At 45.1% G+C, this 21,477-nt stretch overlaps 1 protein-coding gene across 1 annotated transcript in view; it reads left to right on the forward strand.

Moving 5' to 3' along the window:
* LOC141128837 (uncharacterized) overlaps positions 1–21,477 on the forward strand; it is a 120,674-nt gene that overhangs the window by 2,905 nt on the left and 96,292 nt on the right. The window contains exon 3 of the mRNA XM_073616394.1: positions 849–964. Within this exon, the coding sequence (XP_073472495.1) occupies positions 849–964 (116 nt within the window). The remainder of the gene's footprint in view (positions 1–848; positions 965–21,477) is intronic.

Consider the following 21,477-nt stretch of genomic DNA (forward strand, 5'->3'; position numbering starts at 1 on the left):
TCTAGGGCTAGAATTATTGCTCTTGCTCTACTGATCGCGGCGATACCTCACATGTGTGGTTTGAACACTGTTTTCATATGTGGGCGCTACTCACGTATGCATTCGCTTCTGCATGTGAGCTTGACGGGACGGGGCGCGTTTAAGTTTTTTTTTTCCTTATTTATTTTACCTTTTTTATTTTTTATTTTTACACTGTTCTTTTTTAAAAAAAGGTGTCACTTTTATTCCTATTACAAGGAATGTAAACATCCCTTGTAATAGGAAAAAAGCATGACAGGATCTCTTAAAAATGAGATCTGGGGTCAAAAAGACCTCACATCTCATATTTACACTAAAATGCAATAAAAAAAAAAAAAAAATTTGTCATTTGAAAAAAAATGGCCCTTTAAGAGCTATGGGCGGAAGTGACATTTTGCAATGGTATGGAGACGGCTGGGGGCCATCTTCACCTCACTCGTCTCCGTGCCACTGACATGAGCTGCTGGCGGCCCCGGTAAGCGGTGGGAGGCACCGGTGCATGGCGGGAGGGGGGTGCCCTCTCCCGCCGCTGATAAAAGTGATCTTGCAGTGAATCCACCGCAGAGACCACTATTATCGGAAATTGGACCGAAGAAGAGGATACCGGGGTTATGGTAGATAGCTGCTGCCATAACAAAGATATCCCTCTAACAAGAGCTGCTGTGTATGTAGCTCCGCATTGTGGACGTGTAAATAGGCCCCTAATGATGTATAGATGATTACATAACTACATGAATTTGTGTCTGTTATATCTGAGTTCAGCTATATTCACAGAAATCGTATCCTGTTGGTACAATGAGGTAAATGTTCTCCTTGTTCCTCTCTTTCAGCTTGGCACCGTTGTACACCACCATCACCACCTTCACCATCATGGTCTCCCTCATTGTGCTTCTGCTCATTCTGGCTGTCTACTCCCTCTGTCAAAGGAAAAAGAGAAACGCACAAAGTAAGGAGGAAATGCCGGATGTTCTTCGAAAATTAGAAAATACGAAAATCAGAAAATTCAAAGGAACGAAAATAAGAACGAAAATTCAAAAATGTGAAAATCTGAAATAATAACTAACTAATAATATCTTAACTATTACTAACTATTAAATTATAGGTATTGGAATTTCCTTTCAAATTTGGCTGTTATGCCACATACACACGGGCGGACTTTCCGACGGAATTTCCGACGGACTTTCGACGGACTTTTGACGGACTTCCGACGGACTTTTGAACGAACGGACTTCCCTACACACTATCACACCAAAGTCCGACGGATTCGTACATGATGACGTACACCGGACTAAAATAAGGAAGTTGATAGCCAGTAGCCAATAGCTGCCCTAGCGTCGGTTTTCGTCCGTTGGACTAGCATACAGACGAGCGGATTTTTCAACCGGATTCAAGTCCGTCGAAAAGATTTGAAGTATGTTTCAAATCTAAAGTTCGTCAGATTTTCGACTGGAAAAGTCCGCTGAAGGTCCGATGAAGCCCACACACGATCAGATTGTCCGCCGGACTCGGTCCGTCCGACCAGTCCGATAGAAAAGTCCGCTCGTGTGTACGCTGCATGAGTGAACGTAAGGAATACGAATTCATCTGATGTTACGAATTATCCGTATTAACGAATGCCGCATCTAAACGAACGTAACGTAACGAATTAATAATAATAAATAACAATAATAATAAAAACGTATTATTATTATTTATTATTATTTTGTTCCGTTCCATTTGTTTTAATGCGGCATTCTTTATTTTGGACAATTCCTAACTTCAGATAAATTTGTATTTGTTACGTTCACTAACAGCCAAATTTGAGCAGAAATTCCAATACCTATAATTTAATAGTTAGTCATTATTAGTTAGTTATTATTTTGAATTTTGGGATTTTCGTTCTTTCGAATTTTTGGATTTTCGAACTTACAAATTCCGAATTTCTGAATTTTCGGAAAACAAAACAAACACGTTTTTCAGCAGTGCACATGTCTACTGTACAGTCCCACTAATGAACGCAAGGCAGACTGGTGACAGTACTGGCAGTGCGGCAATCATATCCACCAACTGGGGTTCATTTCATCTAAGATAAGATTGGTTAATATGGATGGTGGCACACATGGTGGTCGCTCTTTGACGGTATCCATGGGCGTATAAAATGAATACGTGAAGGACAATCAGTGTTGGGTGAACAATCTTATCTGTATAGGATAAATTTAGTACAGCGCAATCATCAGTAAAGTAGTAATATAACATACATAAAACACAATATAAGTGTAAAAAGAAAAAGGAAAAAAACAAAAAGAAAAAGTCTCTTAAAATTCAAGTATATAAACACAATTCACTTCTTTTTCCCAGAAACGTGAAAAAAACAAAACCTTTCAAAACTAGAAAGAAAAATCGAATAAATCCTTAGATCAACGATCACAATAAATCAAAAACAGGCGCTCATACAATCCATCACCAGTGCTCTCTAGCTCTCTAGCAGCTCACCTCCAGCTCCTGCTTTACCAGAGAGTCAAAGCACAGTTCCCCTTGAGGGATAAATGGAGATCTGTGCGTGTGGATGGATATCCTTATGGCTTTCACAGCTCAGCTCTCTCCTTCATGGATGTTCACATGTAATATCAACCATATAAAACAGAAAACATACCTCTCTGTAAAAAATGTTTTAATTGTCATAAAATCTGTAACGAAACGTCCCACACTCCGCGTGAGTGCTTTCGTCATATACCTCCAGTCTGAATATAGATATCAGATATTCCAAACCGCTGACAACCAATAACTAGGCAGTACTCGTTTTGGTTACTCAACATGAACTATTTATTGAAACACAGGTACACAGAGGTAACACTCCCGTTGCATTCAGACTGTCCAATCAACAGGGAGAGGAGAGCTACCTTTGACTGTGCTCCCATCTAATCTAACTCTGTACCGCCCTATATTACATCCAGCCCTTGCAATTACCTTACTATGGTTATTTTTACAGCCTGGTGAGTTGTTTTACCTTAACATATGCCACTGTGGTGGGCATGGTGTTTTCCCTTTCACACTTCCTCTTTCTTCTCTCCCCCCCCTCCACACTACTTTCCTTTCACTTCTATTACTCTATCACCATCTAAACCCCCCTTCCCTCACACCCCTTGGTTTCCCCTTTCCCTCTTCTCCCCCTTTCCCCCCCCCCTTTTTTGTCCTCACTTATTTCCTCACTTTCATAGTTTCACTTCTTTATTTTCTGTTGCTCCCTGTCCTGTCCTCCCCTACCTCTTCCCTTTCCTTTTTCCCCCCTCCCCTCCTTTTTTTTTTCACCCCATATTCTGCCCCCTTTCTGTTTAGGTTTCCCTCCCTTCCCGTTCCCCTCCCTTTTATGTCCTGTCCCAGTACTCTCCCCTATCCTCTTCCCCCTGCCCCTTCCTCTTCCATCCTCCCCTTCCCTTTACCCCTGCCTCTCCAGTTCCTACCCTTTCCTCCCTGGCTTGCTGTTTTCCTCTCCCCTCCCCCTGTCCCCGCTTTCCCCTACTATGACCCTTCCTTCTCCTTATTTCTTCTCTTTTTTTCCCCCCTCTTCCCCCCTTCCCCCTTTTCCTTTTTTCATTCTTTTTCTCTCTCCCTCTTGTCTTTCCTTTCTTTCCCCCCCCTCCTTCCCTTTTCACCCCCCCCCCCTTTTTCCCTTGGTAATTTCTCCCCACCACCCTTCCCCCTCATCCCAGTTGTCCCTTCCCTCACTCCTTTTGTCATCCACATCCTGTCCCCGCCCCCTTCCCTCCCTCCCCCTTTCCCTCCATCTCCCCCCCCCTCCCCCCGCATTCGGCCCCACAGCAGCACTATCTTGGTTCCTCCACCACTGTACTACACCACCTTTTTATAAAAACTTTTTTATACCCCAACCTTTATTATTACCTTCTAATCAGAGATTGTCATTCACATCCCCCTTGTCCTCCACGGGGGGGAATTTGTCGGGTCCTGGCGCTAGTCGGTTTTGTCCAATCGGGTGAGCAGGTCTTCCTACTTTAACATTGTAGTATGTTGTTAAAGTTTATTTTGCTCTGTAAATATGTTTTGTCTTAATGTATTATCTATTTCATAGACCACTCTTCCTGAAGAAGCAGTTTAGACCGTGAAACCGGTAGAGGAAACAACCTATACTCCACTCCAATAGAAACTCTACGGGGGAACCCTTTAGTAGTTAGTTACTTGTGGTGTATACTTTTTTAATAATATTTTTGTATGGTTTCTATGTATTAAAATTTGATTTTTATCACATTAATCTTGTCATTGTATCAGTACCGGGATAGACCATTCAATCAATTTAGGTGGTCATGTGTGTTGGTCAGCGTGAGCAACTGCCCTCATATTTCCACCTTCCCAATTTTCGAATACGCGAAGGAGAATCAGTGTTGGGTGAACAATCTTATCTGTATATGATAAATTTAGTACAGTAGTAGTAATATAACATACATAAAACACAATATAAGTGTAACAAAAAGAAAAAGTCTCTTAATATTCGAGTATATCAACACAATTCATGTCTTCTTCCCAGAAAAGTGAAAAAAACAAAACCTTTCAAAACTAGAAAGAAAAATCTAATAAATCCTTAGATCAATGATCACAATAAATCAAAAACAGGCGCTCGTGCAATCCACCACCAGTGCTCTCTAGCAGCTCACCTCCTGCTCCTGTTTTACCAGAGAGTCAAAGCATGCAGTTCCCTTTGAGGGATAAATGGAGATCTGTGCGGATGGATGGATGGATATCCTTATGGCTTTCACAGCTCAGCTCTCTCCTTCGTGGATCTTCACATGTAATACCAGCCATATAAAACAGAAAACATACCTCTCTGTAAAAAAATATTTTATTGTCATAAAATCTGTAATGAAAAACGTCCCACACTCTGTGTGAGGCAGTACTTGTTTTGGTTGCTCAACATGAACTGTTTATTGAAACACAGGTACAAAGAGGTAACCCTCCCTTTGCATTCAGACTGTCCAATCAGCAGGGAGAGGAGAGCTGTTAGAGGAATTCCCCCCTCCCTCCTCACAGCAAATACACATACACATCACATAATACCCAAGGCAGACAGACACAATAGAACAATGGAATACAGCCACACCCCAATCGACCCAGCAAAGAGTCCCCAACAGTATGAGACAATATATATATATATATATATATATATATATATATATATATATATATATATATATATATATATATATATACACAACATTCCAGTGTGGTTGTACAGTGAGTCTGATTGGTACAGATCAAACTGGGGTTCTCGGTCGCATTGTGGCCCTAATAGACACTCGGCTCGGACAGGGGAGGGAGGAGGAGGGTAGATTGGAGAAATCCCAGGCAGGACATCTTCCCCTCCTAAGGTAAGGAGTCCGTCCTTCTCCCACGGGGGGGGGGGGGTGTTCCTGTGTTCCCTGCATTCATGTCTGTCTTGGGGGGGGGTGTCCCTTCCCCCCTGAATTATTGATCACCAGCCGCCACAGCCAAGCATATGTCAGAGAACCAGAGATAAACGTAGTAGTACAGCAAGCAGGATCAGGAGCCAGAACGAATGTCAGCCGAGCAAGTCTTCAACAGGAAAGCAGGAGAAAGTCTCTCTGATGTTAACAAAGGCGAAGGCAGAGATCAAGTGAGCTGGATGACTTTAAGAAGGCAGGACTGACAAGCAGAATCAACAACAGCTGGGTAACTGTGGAGAGAGATGGGAGCTGGCAATTAGCCGACAGCTGAGCGGCCAGCTCAGAGAAGGAATGGCTGAGTCCAGCCCTGACAGTACCCCCTCCTCAACAACCCCTCCCCCTCGGAGGGCCACCGGGCTTGAGGGGAAAATGTCTATGGAAATCACGGAGGAGGACAGGGGCATGTATGTCCGAGGATGAGACCCAAGAGCATTCCTCCGGACCATACCCTTTCCAATGTACCAGGTACTGTATGCACCAACGGAACCTACAGGAGTAAATAATGGATTGTACTTCATAATCCTCATGGTTCTCAACCTGTATAAGGTGAGGACGTGGCACTGAGGTGGTAAAGCGATTGCAGAGCAAAGGTTTCAATAAGGAGACATGAAACACATTTGAGATGCGCATACTAGGAGGAAGGTCCAAGGCGTAAGCCACTGGGTTAATCCTGCAAAGGATACCGAAAGGCCCAATAAAACGAGGTCCGAACTTCAAAGAAGGAACACGAAGTTGGAGGTTGCGAGACGACAGCCAGACCCTGTCCCCAACCTGGAAGGAAGGTGCAGGCAGGCATCTGCAGTCAGCATGGAGTCTGTACCTATCGTTAGCATGTTGCAAAGCCTCCCGAACTTGTGCCCAAGTGGAACGAAGACCACGGAGATGCTCCTCTAATGCAGGAATACTCTGCGGAACAAAGGAGTCAGGCAACATGGAAGGTTGGAAGCCATAATTCGCCATAAACCGGGACAATCGGGAAGCAGAATTCAAGGCACTGTTGTGAGCAAACTTTGCCCAGGGTAATAGGTCTGACCAGTAGGAATTGCTCCAAGGACTGATTGGCTCGTTCTGTGGCCCCATTAGCCTCCTGGTAATACGCAGAGGAGAAAGCAAGCTGAATTCCCAACTGTGCACAAAAGGCTCGCCAGAACCAGGAGACAAACTGACTACCCCTGTCCGAGACAATCACCTTGGGCAGAACATGTAAGCAAAAGATCTCCCGAGCAAAAATGGAAGCCAGTTCCTTAGAAGTGGGCAGCTTCTTAAGTGGAATACAATGACACATCTTTGAGAACCGGTCAACCACCATAAGGATAACAGTGTTGCTTTGGTTGTTGGGTAACTCCACAATGAAATCCATAGACAGGTGGGTCCAGGGCCTCTCTCCATTGGGTATGGGTTGTAGGAGGCCCACTGGAAGGTGTCGTGAAGTCTTACTTTGAGCACACACAGAACAGGCAGCTACGAAGGCAGTTACATCAGTCCGTAGACTAGGCCACCAGAATTGTTGAGAAATGGCCCAAACAAGTTGATTCTTCCCAGGGTTGCCAGCTGCCTTGGGAGAATGGTAAGCATGGAGCACGGCAGTACGGAGACTCTCTGGGACAAAGCAGCGGTCACAAGGTTTCTCAGGAGAAGCATGGACCTGAGCAGCAAGAATTTTGTCACCCAAAGGAGAAGTAAGACTGGTGCGAACCATAGCCAGGATACGATCAGGAGGAATCATAGGAACCGGAACCGACTCCAACTTGGAAGTGGAGGAAAATTGTCATGACAAGGCGTCAGCCCTTACATTCTTAGTACCAGGTAAGAATGAGACAATGTACAGTAATTAAAACTCGACAAGAAAAGAGCCCATTGCGCCCTTCTGGGAAAGATGCACTTAGCCTGAGACAAGAATGTGAGATTCTTATGGTCAGTAAGAATGAGAACCGGCACAGTGGTACCTTCAAGGAGATGTCTCCATTCTTTCAGTGCTAAAATGATCGCCAACAGCTCTCTGTCACCAATCTCGTAATTGCACTCTGCAGGTAACAATTTCTTGGAAAAGTAGCAACACGGATGCATAGCTCTCTAAGAGTTAGGACGTTGAGACCGAAGGGCGCCAACTCCAGCCTCAGAAGCATCAACTTCTAGGATAAAAGGCAACGTAGGATCAGGATGTGCCAACACAGGAGCAGAAACAAAGGCAGCCTTGAGACTCTCAAAGGCCTTAATGGACTTCCTGAATGAACTTCCGATAATACTTGGCAAAGCCCAGGAAATGCTGCAGAGGACGTAAACCCACGGGTCGGGGCCACTGTAGGACTGCCAAAAGTTTCTCTGGGTCCATCGAAAAACCAGCAGTGGAATTTAACCTGTTCACGATGGAACTTGCACTTCTCCAGTTTACAATAGAGATTGTTTTCTCTTTGTTTCTGAAGCACACGACAGACATCTGGTTGGTGGCTCTCCAGGGACTTGGAACATATGAGAATATCATCGAGATAAACCACCACACTTAACTGCAACAAATCTCGGAGGACATCGTTAATAAATTCCTGGAAAACTGCCGGGGCATTACAAAGGCCAAAAGGCATTACAAGGTACTCATAATGGCCTGTTCTAGTATTAAACACAGTTTTCCACTCGTCGCCCTCCTTAATCTGCACGAGATTGTATGCCCCTCTCAAATCAAGCTTTGTGAAAACCGTTGCTCCCTTGAGGAGATCAAATAACTGTAATCAACAGAATCGGGTAGGCATTCTTAATCATGAAACGATTGAGACCCCTATAATCAATACAAAGTCTCAGTTCACCACTCTTCTTCTTCACAAAGAAGAAACCAGCACCAGCAGGAGAAGAGGATTTGCGGATGAAACCTTGAGAAAGTGCGTCTGCAACATACTCCTCACTTTGACGAAGCGCAGGTGCGTGAAACATGTTAGTCACGGTCGCCACGGCAACACAACAGAGCTTGTGATCCGCCCAGCATTTGGTCTCTCCTCACTTCCGGCTCTGATCTTGATCTCCGGCCCTCGGATTCACCGTGTACCATCCAGAGCGCTGTTCAGCAAGCCAGGTCCTAGCTCAGCTGGTCAGCCAGCCCAACCGGTGGAATCATTTGACACGATCTACAGGATACCTTCCGTTCACAGTGAGTCTGGTATCCACGTTTAGTCACCTGTTGCACTCTAGAGAGCGGTGTCCCTCCCATTCCATTTTTTGTGCACACTGGAGTTACAGAGTCTGCTACTGAGAATTGATATACAAAGCACACTTGCTGACATTAACCCTTTGTTATCTGGAGTTACGGCGGCATCGCTTACACTAACATTCGGAGTACTTCAATTCTGACAGTGATTTGTTTTTAATCAGTTTGATTTTACCTTTTTATTGCCAGTTGTTTTTTAATTTCGATGTGCATCCAATAAATGTACTCGATTGTTTAAATCATTCATAACACTCTTTTATTGCTGGTCCCATCGAGTGCTGCATTTTTGTCTATTTTGTTGCCCACTTCCCTCCAGGAGTTAGCAGCTGCACTGGGCTCTAGCCATTTTTTGAAATATTAATATGACATGACAATGGTCTTTAATGTTTGTCAGTTCTAGCGCTTAAGGACCTACTGTGGTTTTTTTTCGTCCTGGCCAACACCCATTGTCTGAGTAATAGTTTCATGATAAGCCTAAGGCTCCACTCTGTGTTAGCTCTTGTGGTTCTGCATTTCTTTTTCTTAGGTTACTGATTTTGGTTTGTATTTGACTATGATTCTTTACTACCCATCCTTTTTTTTTACCCATCCTAACCTTTGACCCATTCCTGTGTCTGAATCTGTCTCCTTTGTACCACACTCTGCTTCTAACCCCCTAGTCAGCTGCCATATGCCTATGTGTGCCCCACGGGCCACAACCTGGTACACCCTCCAACTACCCTGCTAATTCCTGTGCTTTGCCCTCCTGACCCCTGTACACTGCCATGATTACCTACTTATTTGCCCTGCTGACCTTTGTCCTCTGCCCTGCTGACCCTTTTCTTCTCCCCCTTGCTGACTCTGATGACCCCTATACTCTACCTGCCCTGCTGACTCCCATCCTCTGCCCTGCTTACCTCTGTTCTCTACTCTAATGACCCCTGTCCGCTGCTCTGATGACCTGTTCAATGCCCTTCTGAACCCATTTTCCACCCTGCCTACCCTTGCACTCTGCCCTGCTGATCCTTGTACACTGCCTGCTGACCACTATCCTCTGCTCTAGTGACCTCCTGTACACTGCCCTACATACTGCTGCCCTCTGTACACTGCTTTACCTACTGCTGACCTCTGTACACTGCTCTACATACTACTGACCTCTGTACACTGCTCTACATACTGCTGACCTCTGTACACTGCTTTACTTACTGCTGACCTCTGTACACTGCTCTACATACTACTGACCTCTGTACACTGCTCTACATACTACTGACCTCTGTACATTGCTCTACATACTACTGACCTCTGTACACTGCACTTCATACTACTGACCTCTGTACACTGCTCTACATACTACTGATCTCTGTACACTGCACTACATACTACTGACCTCTGTACACTGCCCTACATATTACTGACCTCTGTACACTGCCCTACATACTGCTGACCTCTGTACACTGCCCTACATACTACTGACCTCTGTACACTGCTCTACATACTACTGACCTCTGTACACTGCCCTACATACTACTGACCTCTGTACACTGTTCTACATACTACTGACCTCTGTACACTGTCCTACATACTACTGACCTCTGTACACTGTTCTACATACTACTGACCTCTGTACACTGCCCTACATACTACTGACCTCTGTACACTGTTCTACATACTACTGACCTCTGTACACTGCCCTACATCCTACTGACCTCTGTACACTGCCCTACATCCTACTGACCTCTGTACACTGCCCTACATCCTACTGACCTCTGTACACTGCCCTACATACTACTGACCTCTGTACACTGCTCTACATACTACTGATCTCTGTACACTGCACTACATACTACTGATCTCTGTACACTGCCCTACATACTACTGACCTCTGTACACTGCCCTACATACTACTGACCTCTGTACACTGCCCTACATACTACTGACCTCTGTACACTGTTCTACATACTACTGACCTCTGTACACTGCCTACATACTACTGACCTCTGTACACTGTTCTACATACTACTGACCTCTGTACACTGCCCTACATACTACTGATCTCTGTACACTACCCTTCCTACTACTGACCTCTGTACAATGCCATACATCCTACTGATCTCTGTACACTGCCCTACATACTACTGACCTCTGTACACTGCCCTACATACTACTGACCTCTGTACACTGCCCTACATACTACTGACCTCTGTACACTGCCCTACATACTACTGACCTCTGTACACTGCCCTACATACTACTGACCTCTGTACACTGCCATACATACTACTGACCTCTGTACACTGCCCTACATACTACTGACCTCTGTACACTGCCATACATACTACTGACCTCTGTACACTGCTCTACATCCTACTGACCTCTGTACAATGCCCTACATACTACTGACCTCTGTACACTGCTCTACATCCTACTGATCTCTGTACACTGCCCTACATACTACTGACCTCTGTACACTGCCCTACATACTACTGACCTCTGTACACTGCCCTACATACTACTGACCCGCTAATAAGAGTGGTCAAATGCGCTCAATTACAATATACAGGCTAAAGTATAATGTTTGAGGAAAGAGAAAAATATCCTGGACGGCCGCACACCATAGAAGGCATCTTTATTGATATGAGCTATGAGCCATGAGCTATGAATAAGCGCCATGATGGGGCGTGAAACATGTTAGCTATCTTTCCTGTTCCTCCCTGTACATGAGGTGACTGCATTTGGATTTTATTTCTTCATATCAATAAAGATGCCTTCTATGGTGTGCGGCCGTCCAGGATATTTTTCTCTTTCCTCAAGCTTGTGCAGAGCCAGCACCTGTGAGTTCCATTAGGGCGGGTGTCTTGATACGGATTTGAGAGATTGGAGCGGCAATCTTTTACCTGAAGTATAATGTGTCAGAAAATATATTAGCCACTGTGATGAACCCTTGTCCTAAAACCGGACTATGTCCACCGTCAATGCTTCCTCTGTCCAGATCCAACACTATCCAAGACTGTTTAGCCCACCCAGTCACCAGCCGCAACACAGTATAGAGTGGCAAACAACAAACTGCTTTATTATCACACATGGACACAACAGATAAAATAACTCAGAGACTCTTTCCACCACCCTTGGAAAACAGGGCGGGTTAAATTGTCCAATGACAATAGACACACAGGTCAGGTGTGTTTATACTTCTCATCAGTAAACAGTCTTATCCGCAGGGGGGCTCCTGGAGGAGTCCCCCTCCCTCTTTCCTCACAGCAAACACACTTACATATCCCATAATATTTGAGGCAGACAGCCACAATAGAACAATAGAATACAGTCACACCCCAAACGATCATAGCAAATAGTACACAATGGCATGAGACAACACACAATATATACATATATACAACATTGAGTCTGACTAGCACAGATCATAGTGGGGTTCTCATTCACCCTGTGCTCCTATTAGAGACACAGGGTGATGTACACATAAGAAGACCTGGGGAAGCTGGACACAGAGTTTCCAGAGCTCTCCAAGGTAAGCTGAGTTGCACAAACCCCCCCACCCAAAGTGACCCCCGTCACAGCCACAACTAGCTGACTATACTGATTGTGGACCACATTCCTGACCACATTACATAGAGTAAAAGCAGGTTCCTCAAATTGGGACTTTAAACGGACCACAAACAATATTTATGTAAAAATATACAAATTTATTGGACATAAATACCAATCAACATCAGAGTGGAACTAAAAACAAACACATATGTTGGGAGCATAAATGGAAACAGCTGAAAAGAAAGCCCCAAACCTGTCAGGCAGACAGAGCGTCCAACGCGTTTCGAAAAAACAAAATGTAGATCTTCTTCAGGGTCAAAGAGCTTGCAAGTTCCAAATCTGTAGCTTAAATCCCAAGTGTTAGTGCTCCACCCAGACAGAGAGAGGTCATATTTCAATAATGGAAAGAAATATTTGTCCGTCAAAACCATGCACAGGCATCAGACCAGGAAGTTAGCAACAACCAGTGATCCACATAGGACAGAATAGTCCCACTAAGGAAAGGCCAGTAGCCTAGATATTTGACTGTGGTATATATTCACAGAGCCTCTAGAGGAGATATAAAGTATCCACCAAAAGCAGGTCAGGTCGGTATAGATCCTGGTTTCTGCCATTTTGGTGCTGGTTGAAAAGACTCTCCATTCTGATTGTAGAGCCACTAGACCCAGCTCAGGTCCAGCATGGACCTGAGCTGGGTCTAGTGGCTGAGAAGAAAGCATGGGCTTTCTTCTGGTGACTCGACCATGCAGCCCATCTTTCTTCAAGTGTCTCCTTATTGTGCATCTTGAAACAGCCACACCACATGTTTTCAGAGTCCTGTATTTCACCTGAAGTTATTTGTGGGTTTTTCTTTGCATCCCGAACAATTTTCCTGGCAGTTGTGGCTGAAATTTTAGTTGGTCTACCTGACCGTGGTTTGGTTTCAACAGAACCCCTCATTTTCCACTTCTTTATTAGAGTTTGAACACTGCTGATTGTCATTCTCAATTCTTTGGATATCTTTTTATATCTTTTTCCTGTTTTATACAGTTCAACTACCTTTTCCCGCCGATCCTTTGCCAATTCTTTTGCTTTCCTCATGACTCAGAATCCAGAAACGTCAGTGCAGCACTGGATGAAAGATGCAAGTGTCTGTCAGGAGTCCAGAAACTCATTGACCTTTTATACACACACACTAATTACAAGCAAACAGATCACATGTAAGGATGGTTACCTTTAACTGCTTGCCGACCAGCCACTGCAGTTATACTGCGACAACATAGCTAGGCTGCGCGAATCACCATCATGTTACCTCGCTTCTTCTGGTGGCCAATGCAAGTGCCCGGCAGCCTCGATGTCCGCTGTGCTCCCGCGATCACTCGTGACTCGTCGAGAACCGGGATCTCTGTGTGTAAACACAGAGATCCCGGTTCTCTGAGGGGAGAAAAAACTGATCGTGTGTTCAAACAGGGTATGAACACCGATCTATCTTTTCCCCTAGCAAGTCCAATCCCCCCTTCAGTTAGAACACGTAGCAGGGAACACAATTAATCCCTTGATCGCCCCCTAGTGTTAACTCCTTCACTGCCAGTGACATTTTTACAGTAATCAATGCATAATGTCGCAGTCATGATAAAAATCGCAGATCGCCGCCATTACTAGTATATATCATATTTATTGCTATAAATCTATCCCCTATTTTGTAGACACTATAACGTTTGCGCAAACCAATCAATATACGCTTATTGCAATTTTGATTACCAAAAATATGTAGAAGAATACATATCGGCCTAAACTGAGAAAAAAATTGCTTTATAAAAAGAAAATGGGGATATTTATTATAGAAAAAAGTACAAACTATTGTGTTTTTTTCAAAATTGTTGCTCTTTTATTGTTTATAGCGCAAAAAATAAAAACCACAGAGATGATCAAATACCACCAAAAGAAAGCTCTATTTGTGGGAAAAAAAGGACGCCAATTTTGTTTGGGTGCAACGTCGCACGACCGCGCAATAGTCAGTTAAATAGATGCAGTGCCGAATCGCAAAAAATGGCCCGGTCATTCAGCAGCCGAATCTTCCGGGGCTGAAGTGGTTAAGGTTATATATGTGGACACAGAGGGGTTTCTCCACAACACCAGTCGCCGTAGGAATTTGAACTGTCGTATCTGCGTAAAGGGAGGACAGAACGAAAACTTTCTTATTATCCCTCCACTTCACAACGAGCAAATTATTACATCTCAAGCAGGCTCTCTCCCTCAGCCTAAGACGGGAATCTTCAAGCCGCTGGGGTAAGCCCCGGCGATTAGATCGCACGGTGCCACATGTGCCAATTTGAAGTTCAAACAAGTGACTAAAAAGTGTCACGCTCATGTAATAATTGTCCACGTACAAGTGGTACCCCTTTCCAAATAAGGGTGACACCAAGTCCCACACTATCTTGCCAGCGCTTCCTATGTAGTCAGGGCAGTTTGTCGGCTCTACGTGACTATCTTTGCCCTCGTAAACCATAAAACTACATGTATAGCCTGTGGCCCTGTCACAGAGCTTATACATCTTGACCCCGTATCTGGCACGCTTGCTGGGAAGATACTGTTTGATGGACAAGCAGCCAGAAAACTTAATCAGGGACTCAATGCAGACAACTTGATGGGGAGTAAACAAGGCTGCAAAACGTTGGTTGAAGTGGTTTACGAGGGGCCGAATTTTCTAGAGCCGATCAAATCCAGGGTCACCCCGAGGGCGACAGAGTTCATTGTCATTGAAGTGCATGAACCACAAAATCTGCTTGTATCGTGTCCTGGCCATAGAAGCAGAGAACACGGGCATATGGTGAATTGGGTCAGTGGACCAATATGACCGCCACTCACTCTTTTTAGTTTTGCCCATGTTGAGGGAAAGGCCCAGAAAGATCTTAAATTCAGAGACCATAACAGGGTTTCCATTCTCTGGCAAGGGTCAGCTGGGGATTAGCAGCGATGAATTGACCAGCATACAAATTGCTTTGGTCCACAATAGGGATGAGCCGAACACCCCCCTGTTCGGTTCGCACCAGAACATGCGAACAGGAAAAAAGTTCGTTCGAACATGCGAACACCGTTAAAGTCTATGGGACACGAACATGAATAATCAAAAGTGCTAATTTTAAAGGCTTATATGAAAGTTATTGTCATAAAAAGTGTTTGGGGACCTGGGTCCTGCCCCAGGGGACATGGATCATTGCAAAAAAAGTTTTAAAAACGGCCGTTTTTTCAGGAGCAGTGATTTTAATAATGCTTAAAGTCAAACAATAAAAGTGTAATATCCCTTTAAATTTCGTACCTGGGGGGTGTCTATAGTATGCCTGTAAAGGGGCGCATGTTTCCTGTGTTTAGAACAGTCTGACAGCAAAATGACATTTTGAAGGAAAAAACTCATTTAAAACTACTCGCGGCTATTGCATTGCCGACAATACACATAGAAGTTCATTGATAAAAACGGCATGGGAATTCCCCAAAGGGGAACCCCGAACCAAAATTAAAAAAAAAAAATGACGTGGGAGTCCTCCTAAATTCCATACCAGGCCCTTCAGGTCTGGTATGGATATTAAGGGGAACCCCGGCCAAAATTTAAAAAAAAAAATGACGTGGGGTTCCCCCTAAATTCCATACCAGACCCTTCAGGTCTGGTATGGATTTTAAGGGGAACCCCGCGCCAAAAAAAAAAAAAAAACGGCGTGGGGTCCCCCCAAAAATCCATACCAGACCCTTATCCGAGCACGCAACCTGGCAGGCTGCAGGAAAAGAGGGGGGGACGAGAGTGCGGCCCCCCCTCCCTCCTGAACCGTACCAGGCCACATGCCCTCAACATTGGGAGGGTGCTTTGGGGTAGCCCCCCAAAACACCTTGTCCCCATGTTGATGAGGACAAGGGCCTCATCCCCACAACCCTGGCCGGTGGTTGTGGGGGTCTGCGGGCGGAGGGCTTATCGGAATCTGGAAGCCCCCTTTAACAAGGTGACCCCCAGATCCCGGCCCCCCCCCTGTGTGAAATGGTAAGGGGGTACATAAGTACCCCTACCATTTCACAAAGAAAGTGTCAAAAATGTTAAAAATGACAAGAGACAGTTTTTGACAATTCCTTTATTTAAATGCTTCTTCTTTCTTCTATCTTCCTTCATCTTCTGGTTCTTCTGGTTCTTCTGGCTCTTCTGGTTCTTCCTCCGGCGTTCTCGTCCAGCATCTCCTCCGCGGCATCTTCTGTCTTCTTCTCCTCGGGCCGCTCCGCACCCATGGCATGGGGGGGAGGCTCCCGCTCTTCTCTTCTTCTTTTCTTCTCTTCTTCTCTTCATTTTCTTCTCCGGGCCGCTCCGCAATCCATGCTGGCATGGAGGGAGGCTCCCGCTGTGTGACGGCGCTCCTCGTCTGACAGTTCTTAAATAACGGGGGGGCGGGGCCACCCGGTGACCCCGCCCCCCTCTGACGCACGGTGACTTGACCGGACTTCCCTGTGGCATTCCCCGTGACGTCACAGGGAAGTCCCGTCAAGTCACCGTGCGTCAGAGGGGGGCGGGGTCACCGGGTGGCCCCGCCCCCCCCGTTATTTAAGAACTGTCAGACGAGGAGCGCCGTCACACAGCGGGAGCCTCCCTCCATGCCAGCATGGGTTGCGGAGCGGCCCGGAGAAGAAAAGAAGAAGAGAAGAAGAGAAGAAAAGAAGAAGAGAAGAGCGGGAGCCTCCCCCCCATGCCATGGGTGCGGAGCGGCCCGAGGAGAAGAAGATAGAAGACGCCGCGGAGGAGATGCTGGACGAGAACGCCGGAGGAAGAACCAGAAGAGCCAGAAGAACCAGAAGAACCAGAAGATGAAGGAAGATAGAAGAAAGAAGAAGCATTTAAATAAAGGAATTGTCAAAAACTGTCTCTTGTCATTTTTAACATTTTTGACACTTTTTTCGTGAAATGGTAGGGGTACTTATGTACCCCCTTACCATTTCACACAGGGGGGGGGCCGGGATCTGGGGGTCACCTTGTTAAAGGGGGCTTCCAGATTCCGATAAGCCCTCCGCCCGCAGACCCCCACAACCACCGGCCAGGGTTGTGGGGATGAGGCCCTTGTCCTCATCAACATGGGGACAAGGTGTTTTGGGGGGCTACCCCAAAGCACCCTCCCAATGTTGAGGGCATGTGGCCTGGTACGGTTCAGGAGGGAGGGGGGGCCGCACTCTCGTCCCCCCCTCTTTTCCTGCGGCCTGCCAGGTTGCGTGCTCGGATAAGGGTCTGGTATGGATTTTTGGGGGGACCCCACGCCGTTTTTTTTTTTTTTTTTGGCACGGGGTTCCCCTTAAAATCCATACCAGACCTGAAGGGTCTGGTATGGAATTTAGGGGGAACCCCACGTCATTTTTTTTTAAAATTTTGGCTGGGGTTCCCCTTAATATCCATACCAGACCTGAAGGGCCTGGTATGGAATTTAGGGGGACTCCCACGTCATTTTTTTTTTTAATTTTGGTTCGGGGTTCCCCTTTGGGGAATTCCCGTGCCGTTTTTATCAATGAACTTCTATGTGTATTGTCGGCAATGCAATAGCCGCGAGTAGTTTTAAATGAGTTTTTTCCTTCAAAATGTCATTTTGCTGTCAGACTGTTCTAAACACAGGAAACATGCGCCCCTTTACAGGCACACTATAGACACCCCCCAGGTACGAAATTTAAAGGGATATTACACTTTTATTGATTGACTTTAAGCATTATTAAAATCACTGCTCCTGAAAAAACGGCCGTTTTTAAAACTTTTTTTTGCATTGATCCATGTCCCCTGGGGCAGGACCCAGGTCCCCAAACACTTTTTATGACAATAACTTGCATATTAGCCTTTAAAATTAGCACTTTTGATTTCTCCCATAGACTTTTAAAGGGTGTTCCGCGGCATTCGAATTTGCCGCGAACACCCCAAATTGTTCGCTGTTCGGTGAACTTGCGAACAGCCAATGTTCGAGTCGAACATGAGTTCGACTCGAACTCGAAGCTCATCTCTAGTCCACAATAGATCTATAGAGATCTTCAGTGAAAAACAGCGAATAAAAATCAAGTGACGTAAAATCAACTGTTTCCACCTGAATGCCGGGGTTGGCCAGTGAATAGGGGAAGTACGGGTGCTGCAGAAGTGGTGGGTTCCCAATTAGGATTGGAGAATGCAACAGGAAGGGCACTATGGGCACGACGGGCCTGTGTTCATCTTCTTGGTGGCAGTGGGACACTACTTGTGCTTGCCACCTCGCCAGCTTGAACTGCACTTATGGGACTCGCCACGTCACCAAGTGTTACTGCAGTGCTGGATGTACGACCGGGGTGTACTAGGCCGCTGGTGCTTGCCAGTTCACCAGAAGGAATAGCGGCACTAGTACTTCTCTGCTCCATACGAGAGCCCTGCGGTTCTTGCACCTCAACAACAGCAGAAGAAGTTCGGGGTCTGGTACGCCTGACCTTGGCAGGGACCACAACTCCGTTGTCAGAGCTATCTGTCATGGAGCCGCTGTCCTCTACAGGATCGTATTCTGAGCCTGAATCTGGCAAATGAGTGACTTCCTCTTCACTATCTGTCATGCTAAGAAACGTGTAGGCCTCTTCACTAGTGTACCTTCGATTTGACATTTTGGGCTCTAAATTTAGTGGTATACTAGTGAGACTCACAGGTAAAAAAGCTCCTGACTGTCAGCGACTGATTCAAATGCTACCAAAAAAACTGTTAGCAATCGCAGGGATCAGGCCTGACTCTGCAGTTATGTGTGTTGTGTTTTGTAAGTGACAGTGATCGATCGATACTGCACTTGGGTGGGCTGGGCCGGGCGGAGGGGCTAAATGCAGGTGCTAGCAGGTATCTGGGCTGATCCCGCTAACACTGCGTTTTTGGGAACCCTAAACTACTGGGGACGCTAGTATAGATCTGATCGGATTAGATATTGATCCGTTCAGATACTATACCACTAAGGGAGGTGTACGGTGCGTGCGTGGGTGTTAGTGGTACTAGCACTAATCTGACACTGCCTGGGGCGACGCAGACCCTGACTGACACTAAAACCTAATTTTGATCACCCGCCGTTAAACCTTTATTGGGTAAAATATGGCGGGTGCCCTGATGCTTTAAAAAAATAAACTAGCTAAACTGTGTCACCCATGACACTTTTACAGTGATCACAGGTGACAGGGGGTAATCAAGGGGTTAAACCTTTATTGGTGGAGGGTTAGGGGGGTCCCTAGACCTATCAGGGCCTAAGACTAATTACCCAAACACTGATTAGTGTCATTAATGACACCAGTACAGCGATCAAAAAGAAATCTGAATGCTGTACTGGGTGACACAGTGACAGGGGGTGAAGGGGTTAACTTGGGGGTGATTGGGGGGTGAATTGTGTGCCTACGTGACCTGGTGTCAGTGTAGTGTTGTGCAACTCACTCTGAGATGTCTTCTCTCCTCTCGGTCTGGAACGGGAAAAGACCGACACGAGGAGAGATGACATCACTTCCCCTGTCAGTGTTTACAGTTACACAGACAGGGGAAGGATCTCATTCGCTAGGACCGATCACCAGGTCCAGGCCACATTTCATTGGCCTGGGCCTGGGAATTGATCAGTTCCTGATCGAATCCGATCGTCGCAGCCGGCGCCCCCCCGCCGGCCGCGCGCCCGACGTAACATGGCGGCGATTCGCCTGCCCGTGCCATTCTACCGCAGTATAACTGTGGCGGCTGGTCGGCAAGCGGTTAAGCTGGTGTTCTGTTTCAGGTCTAAAATTCTGAAGATTGTCCTTTCTTGTCTGGCTGCTCATTTTGGTGATCTGCGCTTTTCTTCTTTATGTCAACGTAAGGAGAAAATGATTCTAATCTCTTGTCGGTCATTTTCCTTGTCAAAAGAAGTTTATTGAGTATACAATGTTATAAAGATACATAAAGTAAGTTTACAAGGATCTATAAAGTAAGCTCATTGTTTTACAGTAGGGTTTATATAGGTAAATATCATGAAATTTCAAATATTAAACATTGGGTTCACGTAAACCTAAATTAAAGATATATATCATTTCCTTAGTTACTTTTGTAGGTATTTAAATGATTTATACCTACTATACATATTGTTTACAAGTAGAGTGTATATAGGTCAAAAAAATTCTGATAATGAGCTTTAATCGTAAGGTGGAGAAAAGGAAAGAGAAAGAAGAAAAAGGGTTGAAAGGTAGAGGTATGGTCCACAAGGTTGTCCCGCTCGTCAGTTTATTATTCTTTTTAGTTCTCTTTGAAGCCTTAGAATGGGTGTCTCTGTAAGTCATTTAATCTGTTACCATGGCAACAGGACAGAGTCATTGAAGTTTGACAGGAACTGTTGTTTTATCCAAGGATGCCAAAGTTTTTCAAATTTTGGAATTTGATTTTGATCGATGGCTACCATCTTAGCATGGGACATTGTATTATTCATTCTGTGAATTGTTTCTGCTAGTACCAATGTAGGAGATTTCCATGCCTTAGCCACTGTTTGTTTTGCAGCCGTTATTAGTTGGATCACAAGTTTGAATTGAGAGAGTGTTAACCATTCCGGTTTTAGATTAAGTAAAGTTAAATATGGATCTGGTTGTATTATTTTTTTAAATATTTTAGATGCAATCACGAAGACTTCCTTCCAGAAGGTTTGGATTATTGGGCACGTCCACCATATGTGTAAATATGTGCCTATTTCTGGGCATCCTCGAAAACAAAGAGCTGAGGTATTAGGTGAATATTTTGCCACTCTAGTGGGTACAAGGTACCAGCGAGTTAGGACTTTATAATTTGTCTCCAGTGCTAAGATGTTGGGTGAAGATGACTTAGATGTGAGCCATATGTTAGACCAGTCCGTGTCTTCTAAAGTTCGTCCCAGGTCCTCCTCCCACCTCTGAATGTAAGAGGGTCTATTAAGATTTGCTACTCCATATAATTGATTATAAAGTGATGAAATTGTACCTTTAGCAAATGGATCTTTTGTACAGATTGATTCAAAAATGGATAATTGGGATAATGGTGTATCTCCCTTTAGGAATGGTGTATAGAAATTTTTGATTTGGAGATATCTAAATATCTCAGAGTTTGGTAGATCATATTTTTCTCTAAGCGATGGGAATGAAAGGAATGATTTAGATGCTATGAAGTCATTTAGTGTCTGAATGCCTGATGTTGTCCAAGCTTTAAAAGAATTTGGGTAGATCCATGCCGGATAAAAGGCCGGATTTCTGATAAAAGAAAGGAGAGGATTGTGTGGAGATTGTAACTGATATTTGGTTTTTAGTTTATCCCAGAGAGACAAGAAGTGTTTA

This window comes from Aquarana catesbeiana, linkage group LG01 (genome assembly GCF_042186555.1).
Source record: "Aquarana catesbeiana isolate 2022-GZ linkage group LG01, ASM4218655v1, whole genome shotgun sequence".
Classification (NCBI taxonomy): domain Eukaryota; kingdom Metazoa; phylum Chordata; class Amphibia; order Anura; family Ranidae; genus Aquarana; species Aquarana catesbeiana.